This window comes from Puma concolor, chromosome D4 (genome assembly GCF_028749965.1).
Source record: "Puma concolor isolate L17-30 chromosome D4, mPumCon1.1.hap2, whole genome shotgun sequence".
NCBI classification, from domain to species: Eukaryota; Metazoa; Chordata; class Mammalia; order Carnivora; family Felidae; genus Puma; species Puma concolor.
In genome coordinates, this window is record NC_141679.1 from 90,170,556 (window position 1) to 90,183,011 (window position 12,456).

The 12,456-nt window shown below is 58.6% G+C and overlaps 1 protein-coding gene across 3 annotated transcripts; it reads right to left on the reverse strand.

Annotated features, from left to right (window-relative positions):
- Positions 1-36: 36 nt before the first annotated feature.
- On the reverse strand, positions 37-5,118 carry UCK1 (uridine-cytidine kinase 1). 3 transcript variants are annotated; one of them, XM_086684326.1, is made up of 7 exons: positions 4,869-5,076; positions 4,262-4,421; positions 3,124-3,220; positions 2,761-2,903; positions 2,589-2,683; positions 780-828; positions 37-303 (listed from the first exon to the last, which is right to left on the reverse strand). In XM_086684326.1, the coding sequence occupies exons 1-7, from the start codon at positions 4,974-4,976 to the stop codon at positions 125-127; spliced, it is 831 nt and encodes a 276-aa protein (XP_086540452.1). In that variant the 5' UTR covers positions 4,977-5,076; the 3' UTR covers positions 37-124. The 3 variants fall into 3 exon arrangements, with proteins under 3 accessions (XP_086540452.1, XP_086540453.1, XP_086540454.1); XM_086684327.1 differs by lacking the exons at positions 37-303; positions 780-828 and adding an exon at positions 869-1,709 and having other exon boundaries at positions 4,869-5,079; XM_086684328.1 differs by lacking the exons at positions 37-303; positions 780-828 and adding an exon at positions 1,891-2,291 and having other exon boundaries at positions 4,869-5,118.
- Positions 5,119-12,456: the final 7,338 nt, after the last annotated feature.

Below are 12,456 nucleotides of genomic sequence, written 5' to 3' on the forward strand. Positions count from 1 at the left end.
CGCAGAGAGGAAGCAGCAGCTGCGTCCACGGGGGGGAGGGGGGGCGGGCATCTCCGGACACAGCCGGAACGGTCTGTCGGGGTGGGAGCAGGGGGCCTGCCCGGGCGGCCGGGCACCCCGCCGCTCAGTGGGGTCTGCTGCTGGACTCCAAGTGCGATCGCTTGCCGGAGGTCAGCACCGCGGGATGGTCTCCCGGCTCGGGAAACGTCCTCTTGTAGCTCCGCCCATTGGACCCTCGGTGCCACTTGCAGATGTCGCCGCTCAGGATGTCCTGGATGTGCTGCACAATCAGGTTGATGGCCACTGTAGCAGAGACAGAGCGCACTGAGCCGCGCCCGTTCCCCCTCGAGGCCTCCAGGCCAGCGAAAAATCTGCCGCGGGCTCGCTGGGCCGCGCCTGCCCGCGGCGGCCCTGGGCCTGGTGGCACCGCGTCTCAGCAGACAGAAAGACGCGGGTCGGGCAGAGAGCACAGTAAAACTCGGCAGCCCGGTCTGCGGGGGTTTCTGTGAACCAAGAGCCTGGGTAGGCCGCTCTCTGTGAATGAGGGACTCCCCCGTCGATACACATCTTTTCCCAGCTTTACTGAGCTATAACTGACGACCGGCATCGGGTCAGCTTAAGGTGTACGACGTGTCAAACCCCTTTTTTAATACTTGGAACCTGTGTCGTTAACGTGCACGGACAGGCAACCGTCCCAGCCTCAGGAACGGTGCCAGGACCGGGCAGGGTCTGCTTTGGGGCTCTGGGAGGAGGACGGAGGAGGCGGGGCGGGTTCTTACCCATGTTGTCCACCCCTCGGGGGATGATCACGTCGGCATACTTCTTCGTCTGCAAGGCAGAAAGGGGGGTCTCGTAAGGATCTGTCCCCCGGCTCCGGGGTGACTTCTAGTTGTTTGAGGCCAGATTCAATGGCAGGAGAGCAGCCCCAGGGCGTAGCAGGGACCGGTGTCGTGGCAGACAGCGGGGCCGGGATTCAGGGCTCAGCCAGGAGCCGGAGGCAGTGACCCAAGAGGCAAAACAAGAAGGAGAAGCGGAGGCAGCCGGAAGAGACGTGTCTCTCCCCTGGTGTCTCTCGCGCTTTCCCGTGGACGCCACCGTGGGAACATTTCTCTGTGCAAACAGCGCGCCGAGCCAAGTGCAGCGGGGCGTCCTGCCACAACACGTGACCTTCCTCCTCAGGAACTAGGAAGCTTTCTGCAGGAGGCCCGGTGCGGTGAGCAGGCCGGTGGCAGCAGACTGGATCCCGGCCGTCGTCAGCACCTGCTCCCTCGCTAACCCCTCCCCAGCAGGTGCCCCTCTAGGTACGGGCAGGGAGACAGATACACTAGGAGGCACAGGGCCACCGAGGAGCGACCCCAACTAGATGCCGCTGAGGGGGACACACGTGAATCAGGCAAAGCAGAGGGAGAGCAAAGAGAAACGGGTCGGGGCTGAGGGACCGACCCGCGGAGTGTGCAAGGTTGCAGGCGTGTCGATACGGACCAACAGGGCACGTCACAAGAGATGAGCCACACGGGCCGGCGGTGGGGACCCACCGAGGACATGAGCACAGGGGGCCAGGCTGGTTCCACAAGGTTTGCTCACTGGTGGGGTGCAGATGAGGGGACGGCGAGGGGCAGGAGGGATGGAACCCAATGCAGAGCTGAGAAAGGTCGTGCTCCCGGGGGTGGGGGAGGGACACGGCCACCCGGGCTGGACTCGGTGTGAGGCTGTGAGTAAAACAAGTGGCAAGTTCAAGGGCGGTCCACGCAGGGTCACCGTCAGACCGGGCACCCAGAGTTTTGCCGTAAACCGCCTACTTTGCCAAACATCTTTCTGTGAATAACGGGATAGAACCATTTACTTCTCTAACCATTCTCCGGGCGCTTCTGGAAACGTGAACATGAGATAAAAAAAACGTTCTCTTCAAGCAACGGGAGAGGGAACTCGTTTGTCCAACTTAACCGAAGCAGGAAGCCGGGTTCGAGTGCCTTTGTGCCGTATTTCACTTTTAAGAAGCAAAATATTAAGTTTCCCCTGAGAAGCACCTGGAAACCCTATCCAGTTAGGACGGAAGGTGGAGGACACGACAGATGGCCGTGCAACAGTGAAGGCCTCCCCGCAGGCCACCTGGACCTGGAGAGCCAGCCACGGGCAGCCTGGAGAAACCCGCGGCAGGGACAGGGGGACGAAGTGCCTACGGTGTGCCAGATCTGTGTCCGTTTGGGCCGCGAGCAAACACGTCCCTGCCTTCGTGGCGTTTCCCGTTGTGAGAGGGGCCAGCAAAGCAGGGAGTGTGAGACCAGAGGTGCCTGGAGATGGGGGAGCAGGGGGTTCCTGGGGTGAGCACATGGGGTGAGTCAAGGCCCGCAGCAGAGAGGAGGTGAGCCGCGTGGACGTGGGGACGAGGGGCTTTTGTAGGCAGAGAAAGTGATGACGCAAAAGACGCTTCAAGAGCTGGGAATGGCCTGGGAACGAGGTGCAGTGGGCTAATCTCTCCATTCGTAAATCAGACCCTGTGCACCCACGATTCAGCTCTCCCGGAACAGGGCGCCAGGGGTCCCTCTCGAAGAGGGAGAAAAGGAGGGTCCCGAGTAGGCGAAAGGTACCGGCAGGCAGAACTCCTCGAAGGCCGGCTTCACAAAGGTAGTGTACTGGGTCAGAATCTGCTCCAGATCCCTCCCGCGGTGCACGTCCCGGAGAACTGGGGCAAGAAGAGGAGGGCAGTGAGGACCGGCGGCCGGCCTGGGCCGGGGGCAGAGAGGCCCGCGTCTGCCTCACCTCTTCGCGACAGCCTGACGTCGGAGTCCGTGTCCACGAAGAGGCGCAGGTGAAACATGTCGCGGACCTCCTGGCTGTAGAACACCAAGATGCCCTCAAACAGGACCACATCTGCAGGGTAGACCACCGTGGTCTCCGGTAACCTGTGAGGTGAGACCCAGAGATGGGCCCTGGTGGCGATCCAGGGTCCGGCGGGCCCGGGCCCAGTCGGCGTGGAGGGGGACAGATTGCAGCGGGGGAGGGGTGGGTGTGCAGAAACACCACAGGGCAGGTCAGTCTGTGGACGCCCCGGCGGGGACGTGCTAGCTGCCCCCCCCCCCCCCCCCCCCGCAAACAGTCCCTCTCCCTGGAACCACTGCTCACCTGGAGTGGGTCACAAAATCATAGGTTGGGACCTCGACGGTTTTGCCCTCCACGATGTTTTTCAGAGTCCTGTGCATCAAATCGTTATCAAAAGCATCTGCGGGGGATAGAACAAAAGGCAAGACTATCTATCCAGGTGCCCTTGTGCCGGGGACGGAGCGACTCCCTCTGCCTCGGGGTCGGCCAGCCATGGCTTGGGTGCTGGCCCGTACCCACGACCCTCAGGAACATTTTGGACTGGGAGCCGCCCCTGCAGACTACGTTTAGGGGGCCGCTGCCCAGGCTCCTGTCCCACACAGAAGTTTGCACCCAGCAATTTCCTGAGTGGCCAGCCCAGGGAGGTAGATGGGTTAGAAATCTACTTCTATTTTTCTTTTTTTTAATATTTATTTATTTTGAGAGAGCATGAGGGAGGGAGGGGTAGAGAAAGAGGGAGACACAGAATCCCAAGCAGGCTCGAGGCTCTGAGCTGTCAGCACAGAGCCCGACCTGGGGCTCGAACCCACAAACCGTGAAATCGTGACCTGAGCCGAAGGCGGACGCCTAAACGACTGAGCCACCCAGGCGCCCCCATCTGCTTCCATTTCTGAGAAATAACCACCGACGGACACTCCTCAGGCCTTCCTCCCATGTGTCCCCCAAGAAAGAAAGATGGGTGCCAGCCACATCTTTCTTCATCTTCAGCCACAGGGTGAAGTCTTCTAGCAGCGGCAGCGGCAGGCAAGGGCAGGCTGGCTCTCTCCCCTCATCTATCTACCCCACTTCCACCTGTCCCCTGACCAGACCAGATCAGACCAGAGTCCGCCCTCTGGTTTACCCACTGCTTCCCCTGCTGGCCTCTCAAGGACTTTGGCCCCAGGGCAGGTGGGGAAATGCAAAACGCTGTGCACAAAGGACCCCAAACAGCTGGAAGTGGGCATGGATTTCTCCGGGACCCCAGTGGGGGTCCCCTCCACCGAGACGACTTCCTGGCTGGCTCCAACCAAGGAAGCTGGGAACGCCTGCGGGGCTGCTCGGGGCCCAGGGGGCCAGGCAAATTCCATGGAAGCACTCGGGCCTCTCTGCATCCCCATCCGACCCTGGAGCCCAGACCCCTTGGCCTGTCCTCCCCTGCTCCCCTCAGGGTCTTGCGCTGCACCTGGGTGGTCGAAATTGTACTGGCCCTTCAATGCCTTGGCTTTCTGCTCTGCAGTCAGGACCTTGTAGAACCTATCTTGGCTCAGGATGACCAGCTTCCGCTGCCGGTGGTCCACTTCGTTCTGGCCCAGCAGCTCCATGATCTTCTCACACACAGTGGACTGGGAATACACAAACAGGATTCCCGCCTGGACCCGCTCCTCCTGCCACGGGGCGGCCCTTTCCCGGCCGTTTCTGCAGGGAGCTGGCTTCTGGGGACACCGACCCACCAGCCCCCACGGACTGCCCAGCAGGCCGGCGACAGGTGGGGCTGGGCTCGGGGTAGGGCCGCGGGGCACTGGCAGGGGCAGCACGCACTGGGGGCCCCAGAGGAACCAGGCCGGCGGGAAGGCTGTGGGGGTGGGGGCCCGAGGGCAAGCGCCCCCCGCCTCGCCTGCCCACCACGGCCGCAGCCCCGCGCTCACTCCGCCCCCCGCTCCGCCCACACCCTAGAGGGGGGCGCCTTGGCAGCCTCTTCTCTGGCTAGAGGCCGCAACGGGCCGCCCGGAGTCTCAGGGGGCCGGGGATCGAGCTGCACGCAGGCCCCGCCGGGCCGCTCAGCCCCTTACCTTCCCGCTCGCGGTGCCGCCGCTCACCCCGATCAGGAAGGGCCGCTGGTGAGGGCGGTCCGCCTCCGGCGCGGCGCCCTCGCAGTCGCCGCCTCCAGCGGAAGCCATCGCGGGCTCCGCTGGCCAGCATCGGGGTCCTCGCTCCCGGCGCCTCCCGGAACCAGCCCGTCTGCTCGCCCCCGCTAGAAGGTCGGAGACGCCCCCCCCCACCCCACCGGGCTCCACTTCCGGGAGCCCGGGGACGGGAGCGCGCTGAGCACGGCGGGAGTTGTAGTCCAAGGCAGCGGAGGGCGGCCGCGCATGCGTCAGGCGGGCCGCCCACCGTTGCCGGGGAAACGGAGGCCCGCTGACCTTCGGCGGCGTCCGCCGGAGCCTCTCGCGCAGCCGGTTTGCGGCGAAGGACGAAAGCCGCCAAGTACCGCATTTGGCTGTAGGAGATTCCAGTCGCGGAGCGGCCTCCGCATCAGAGGCGGTGGCCCGGGAAGTTCCCTCCGTCTGCGCCTCAGGTGCCTAGGGGCTTCGGGAATGATCTCCCGAGACTGCAGGCCGGGGTGGGGTCAAGGGGAGCGCCAGGGCCGGCAAGTCAGCCTCCTGAGCCGCGTGGCCAGGGTGGGAAACACCGACTTTACGGCCTCGTGAGCTGTCACCCCGAGAACGCGGTACGGATTCTGCTCCTATCCAGCGTCCTCGCCGGCGCACAGCCTCCCTCACCCCGCGCTCCACTCCGGCCAGAGTTTCCTAAAATTCCTCCGATCGCGTCGCTCCTCCCCCAACCCCCGTCTTCAGCGGCTCCCCACCAAGTCTCCTTAACCTCCCCAGCACTTGGTGACAACGATGACTTTTTAGACGCCTGCACTAGGCAGGCTGTGAGCCAAGGAAGCAGACTGGGTACCCCTGTCCCCCTAGTGCCTGGCGCAGAGAAGGCAAACGCCGATGGGCCCAAATGGTCTGTTTCCGCAAGGGATCAAGACTCTCTTTACAGGTCCGGCTCCCCATGCAGCGTGAGCCCCATCGTGAGTATTTGATGACAATGAGGTATGAAGCCACAAAGACTACACCAGGCAAAGTCGCTCTTTAGGCAACTTCAAAAGTACTAGCCGGGTTGGCTGGGTGGCTCAGTCTGTTAAGCGTCCAACTTCGGCTCAGGTCATGATCTCACTGTCGGTGAGTTCAAGCCCCACTTCGGGCTCTGTGCTGACAGCTCAGAGCCTGGAGCCTGCTTGGGATTCTGTGTCTCCCTCTCTCTCTGCCCCTCCCCCGTTCATGCTCTGTCTCTGTCTCAAAAATAAATAAACGTTAAAAATTTTTTTTTTTTTTTTTTAAGTACCAACCCATCTCAGGAGAGGCTGCAGGCAGCTTCTGCTGGTCAGAGGGCAGGGGTGCAAAGGGGACTTGGGCCTCCTGAGCTCTGGGACTTGGACAGACTGAAGCCAATGCAGGGACAGGAGAAAGCCACCTCCTCACTGAGAGGAAGGACCTTACACAGGAGCTCAAAGTCAGGAGGACCACTCACCTGCTAACAGTGAGCATGTGGGGTCTGGAGCCACGCTCTGGGCTGAGAGAGGGGACAGCCTTTGGGCTCTGCTGAGTGACCTCTGGCGGTTCTGTGATCACTTTGCATTTCCTCTGTTCCGAAACGGGGAAATGTTATGACTTGTTAAAATTAACATTTGGTAAGTGGAGTGCGGGGGTGGGGGGGGTGCGGGGGGGACCGGGGTGGGGGAACTGCTGAATGGTGAGCAGAGTTTCAACAGACCACAGAGAAATTGAAGCAGAGACATTGACTACGCACAGGTCCTGGAGGAAATACACATCACGGTCTCGAGGGGCCACCCAAGGAGGTCAAGGCAGAGTGCAGACAGGCAGGACCTGGTCACCTGCCTTTGTTAGGGTCCGTGGGTGGCATGCTTTGGGGTCCTGGGCTAGGGCTGGATCGGTCTACTCAGACCAGAAGAGCGGGGAGAAGCCGCGTGGGCGCTGGTCACGAGGGCGGCCGCGACATCCTGGGAGCTGCCACTTGTCATCACTCTGGCTGCTCCTGTCCTCCCCAGGGCCTGCGCTCCCCTGAGGATCCGTGCAGGGGAAGGTCTCTGCAGGCTGCTGGGCGGGACAGAGTGGCCACGAGGCCGCAGTCCCGCGGGGGGTGGAAACACATCAGTGAGGCTGTGATGCCAGAAAGCTCACAAAGGGCTGGGGTCTGACCCAGAGGAGGGGCCTGTTCTGGGTTTTCTTCAATTCTGTATTTGTCTCTTCGGCAATCCGTTCTTCACGGGGCCAATTATATTAACTGTATTTTCTTATTTTTTGTACCCTTGACGCTCTGGCCTTTGGGGCCCTATAGGCCCCGGGAGAGACTGCCCTTCCGAGGCTAACCAGTTCTTGGAACAGCAGAGAGAGCATGTCTCTTACCTGCAAACCGGCCGGTCCCCAACCACTTCTCGTCTGACTCTCACTCCGGCTCCCAGCAAGCCCCGGGCCTGGACCTTTCCTCCCCGCTGTCCAATCCTACCCTTTGCAGGGCTGACTCTTCCCAGCACCCCTTCCCCAAGGTTACACTCCGGCCCCGCCCCAAGCTGGACCAGGCGAGCCTCATCCGGGTCATTAGTGGCCTGGGCACTTTTCCTGGGGAGCACCTGCTAACCGCTGCAGTGTAAGCAGATTCTGCAGTCGCTTGCATGAGGCTCGTCTGGAGAGCAGAAGCCCCGTGAGGGCAGGGCCCTGGCCGAGCCTCTGCTGGGCATGGTAAACTGTTGTTGCTGAGCGGGGCTCGGGGCTGAGAAGGCTTTGGGTTTCTCAGCAGCGAGGCGGGCCTGGTAAAAATAAGCGGTGACAATCCTCTGGGGTTCTCGGCTCCTGTCCTCACCACCCCCGCCCCCCGCCCCCTGCTCTCCAAGGCCGCCCTCCTTCCCCACCCCCTCGGCCCACCCAGTCGCCTGCAAAAATGTCGGTTCATGCCAAGCACGTCTTTAAGCTTTTATTGAACACAGGTGGGCACTCGGCACTTAAAGCTGACCAGGCATCAATGCTTTAAGTAGCGTTTATTGTCATTTTCCTAATCACAGAAGGAACCGATGCTTGTTGCAGAAAACACACACACACACACACATAAAACTAGAATCACCCATCACCCCTCACGCAGGGAAAGCAGCGGTTTTGTATCCCCATGTCGGCTCTCTGGCCTCATGCGGCTATGGCTACATGGTAGGATGATAAACAAGATTTGGCTCCGAGTCTTATTTTTTTTTTTTAATTTTTTTTTTTTCAACGGTTATTTATTTTTGGGACGGAGAGAGACAGAGCATGAACGGGGGAGGGGCAGAGAGAGAGGGAGGCACAGAATCGGAAACAGGCTCCAGGCTCCGAGCCATCAGCCCAGAGCCCGACGCGGGGCTCGAACTCACGCGAGATCACGCGAGACCTCGCGAGATCGTGACCTGGCTGAAGTCGGACGCTTAACCGACTGCGCCACCCAGGCGCCCCTTGGCTCCGAATCTTAAATAACAACAGGAAAGCCTCACATCAGCCCTAGGATGTGGGTACCATTATGCTCCCATTTTCCTAACGGGGAAGTTGAGAAGCAGAGAGATCTCACGGCTTGCCCACGGCTTCCAGTCCAGATAGCCGAGCTGGTAGGCGTAGCAAGTCAACCCGACCGCTATGCACACTCGCGCACCTTCCAAACGCCGAGAAGCGCATACCCTCTCTCTTCCAAGACAAGAAAGGGAAATGTGATAGACCAGGCCCCTGAATGAAGAAGGTCCTCGTAGCCAGCGGTTGAAACCGAGTTGCCCACGAAGGGGTCAGGACCAGATGGTGCCTCGGAGGTGGGAGTCAAAGCCACAGCCCCCCAAACAGCCGCTGGGTTCCGGAAATGGCCCTGTGCCTACTGCTGGAGCCTGAAGGCACCGCCCCTTAGTGAACCTAAGTAAACCACTATACCGATGGCTCTGGGTAGAAAGAGTCCTCCCTAAGAAGGTGGAACCCTTGGCGAGCTCTATGCCCGATGCGAGGCTTGAACTCACAAACCGAAAAATCGTGACCTGAGTTGAAATCAAGAGTCCGACGCTCAACTGACTGGGGTCACCCAGGTGCCCCTAATTTTTTATTATTTTTTTTTTAAATTTTTTTTTTCAACGTTTATTCATTTTTGGGACAGAGAGAGACAGAGCATGAACGGGGGAGGGGCAGAGAGAGAGGGAGACACAGAATCGGAAACAGGCTCCAGGCTCCGAGCCATCAGCCCAGAGCCCGACGCGGGGCTCGAACTCCCAGACCGCGAGATCGTGACCTGGCTGAAGTCGGACGCTCAACCGACTGCGCCACCCAGGCGCCCCTTATTTTTTAAAGTAATCTCTGCATCCAGTGTGGGGCTCGAACCCGCAATCCCGAGGTCCAGCTCCGCACTCTCCATTGTCTGAGCCAGCCAAGCACCCCTGAGGTTTTCTCTGGGTGTGATGGGGTTTATGTGTTCTTGGGAGGGAAACCACAGATGAGGGGCCATCACACCGGGACATAAGACATCCTCAGGTGTCACTAGTGATGTTAACCTTGATCACCTGGCTAAGGGATCTAGCAGGGTTTCCACTGAAAGCTTACTCTTCCTCCCCTCGTACTTCGAAAGTATTCTGAAGGAGGTATTTTGAGACCATCCAAATACTCTGTTTCTGCTGAAACAACTTTCACCTTAACTAGGCCTAGCGCATTTGTGGGTCTTTCCCATGGCAATTATTACTGCGATGTTCTTTGTTTTCTAAATCTTTGTAATGTTTTTTTATTTTTGAGAGGGAGAGAGACAGAGCGTGAGCGAGGGAGGGGCAGAGAGAGAGAGAGAGGGAGACAGAATCCAAAGTGGGCTCCAGGCTCCGAGCTGTCAGCCCAGAGCCCGACGCGGGGCTCGAACTCACAAACTGCGAGATGATTCCCTGAGCCGAAGTGGGACGCTCAACCGACTGAGCCACTCAGGTGCCCCTATTACTGCGATATTCTAATGGTGATTTTCTATTTCCCACATTCCTTCTGCTATCAGGTTCTGCCGTGAAAAGAGAATTGCCTCTTCTCTCCCATTTACGTATTCATTCAGTCATTTATACCCGCATGGGCTTATGGGTATTTTATTCTCGGGTCATATGACAATGGGGTCGTTATTTTGTTACTCAGGCTATTCCACTTTTGGCCACAGACACCAGTTTTATGTTTGTTCCTGTGCCCCTCCCCCTTTTTAAAGCACATCGTTACCTTCTTGTGTTACAACACACTCCGGGCTCACCTTACGGTTTTCCCTGCCCCTGACCTGGGATCCACCCCTTCTTTCCAAAGGGTCCTCGGTTCTTTTATGGGAGGATAGTATTTGGAAACCGAGATCTGGGTGCCGAGCATAGTAAGGACAACTTTGTGAACACACTACTCTTTAAATGCAGTGTCAGGTCTGCTTTCTCCACACACAGACCCACATCTTCCCTCCCCCCGCCCATCCTTTGTGCTGTTACTTTCGCCGTCGTACAATTTACTTTCTTTTTTTTACAATTTACTTTCAAACGTGCCAAAGACGGGGGCGCCTAGCTGGCTCCATGGGTACAGCACATAAGGCTTGATGTCAGGGTTGTAAGTTCAAGCCTCATAGTGGGCATAGAGCTCACTAAAAGAAGAAGAAAAGTGCTGGCAACATTTGGTACGTTGCTTTTTTTTTTTTTTTTTTTGCCTTAGTTACCTTTCAGCACCATTAAGACTAAGGAAATTTTTTGTCGTACTCTGCAGTCTTCTGCTTCGACATGTCTTTGTGTAGATTCGTGTTTCAGTCTGATGTCATAGTGCTTCTCCCGGAATCAATTCCCTCAGTGTTTTATTTCTGATGTCAACCTTTTTTTTTTTTTAAGTTTATTTATTTAGCGTGCAAGTGGCGGGGGGGGGGGGGGGGGGGAGGGAAGCTGAGAGAGAGCAACCCAAGCAGGCTCCGTGCTGTCAGCACAGAGCCGGGCTTGGGGCTCAATCCCACAACCCGGAGATCATGACCTGAGCAGAAATCAAGAGTCGGATGCTTAAACAACGGAGCCACCCAGGCGCCCCTGTGATGTCAGCTTTTCCCAAGGACATTTTTGTTTTGTTTAATGAGTGTTCTTTTGATAGCGTCTTGTTCTTATTTCGCGATTGTCTTCTCTAATCTGAGGATACCGAAAAGATTTTTTTTTAACGTTTATTTATTATTGAGAGACAGAGAGACACAGAGCATGAGCAGGGGAGGGGCAGAGAGAGAGGGAGACACAGCATCCGAAGCAGGCTCCAGGCTCCGAGCCGTCAGCACAGAGCCCGACGCGGGGCTCGAACTCACGAACCGTGAGATCATGACCTGAGCCGAAGTCGGGTGCTGAACCGACTGAGCCACCCAGGCGCCCCCCGAAGAGAGTTTTTTAAAGTTTTCTTCTCTCCACACCATCTCTGTTTACTCAGCTTCTTCCATTTGTTTATCTGTGTCTGTCTCAGGTGAACCTGCTTCTCTCGGTGAGTGGCCCTCCTCTCTCGGATGATATCTAAGGGCGGGGGACTAGCGAGATGGTTGGAAATTCTGTGTGTGTGGGGGGGGTAATACTTCGCTGAGTATGTATTCCCAGGAGAGGATTCTAGTGTTCTGCCAGGAGGGTGAAGGCCCATCCACTGGCTTTCTCTGGGCCAGCAATAACCACAGCGAACGTCCAGAACTTAGATCAACAAACCATCTTCCCCCCAGCGGGAGCATTTTGTCGCTGGCGTCGTTTAGAATTCCTGTCACTACTCATCAAAAGCAGAACAAGTTCCACTCATTCTGTCTGTAAATCTTCTTCCAAGGGGGGCACCTGGGTGGCTCAGTCGGTTAAGTATCTGACTTCGGGTTAGGTCATGATCTCACCCTTGGTGGCTGGAGTCCAGCATCGGGCTCTGGGCTGACAGCTCCGGGCCTGGAGCCTGCTTCAGGTTCTGTCTCCCTCTCTCTCAAAAAAATAGAAGAAAGGATTTTTTAAAAAATCCCCTAAAAACGACGCACCCCTTGTTGCCGGCACCCACCAAGGTTTCCGGTCCTTTCCACATGTGGGTGTAAAACTCAGGCCGCACCCACCCGGGCCACCCCGCCACCCCCCTCCCCCCACCGCAGCGCACGGTCCCCAGGGCTGCCGGCCTCGGGGGCGCCTTCCTCCTCCTCGGTCCCCGGGGACCTTCCTGTCGCCCTGGGAAGCGCAGCTAGGAACTGAAAAAGCCGTCTGGCTTTGCCGGGCAGCCCGGCTTCGGCTTCCCCGGGCTGGCAAGCCTCGGGGCTAGAAGTCGCGCACACGTTTGAAAACTCAGGGGATTTCACGTGAAAACTCTCCATTTCGGGCATTTCTTGCTGGGAAAGATGAAAAGGCAGGTCGGGCAGCCGCGATTCCCCCTGCGCTCGTGGGCCCTGCGGTCCCGCCGGCCTCCTGCACTTGGGGGCGGGAGGGGGGCACTCGCGAGGACCCCGGCCCCTCCCCGCTGCCGCCCCCCCACCCCCGCTCGGCGCGCGGGGCCACCTGCGGACGCAGCCGCCGGCCATCAGGGCGGTCAATCATTAACCAGCCGCGCGGCCGCCAGCAGGAAA

Bases quoted from the DNA above. Each gene is read 5' to 3' on its own strand.
- UCK1 (XM_086684328.1), bottom strand. From the start codon at position 4,976: ATGGCTTCCGCTGGAGGCGGCGACTGCGAGGGCGCCGCGCCGGAGGCG. The intron at 2,684-2,760 runs GTGAGGCAGACG...TTCTTGCCCCAG, and splicing joins CGTCAGGCTGTCGCGAAGAG to TTCTCCGGGACGTGCACCGC. The intron at 2,292-2,588 runs GTACCTTTCGCC...CCCCATCTCCAG, and splicing joins TCGAGGAGTTCTGCCTGCCG to GCACCTCTGGTCTCACACTC.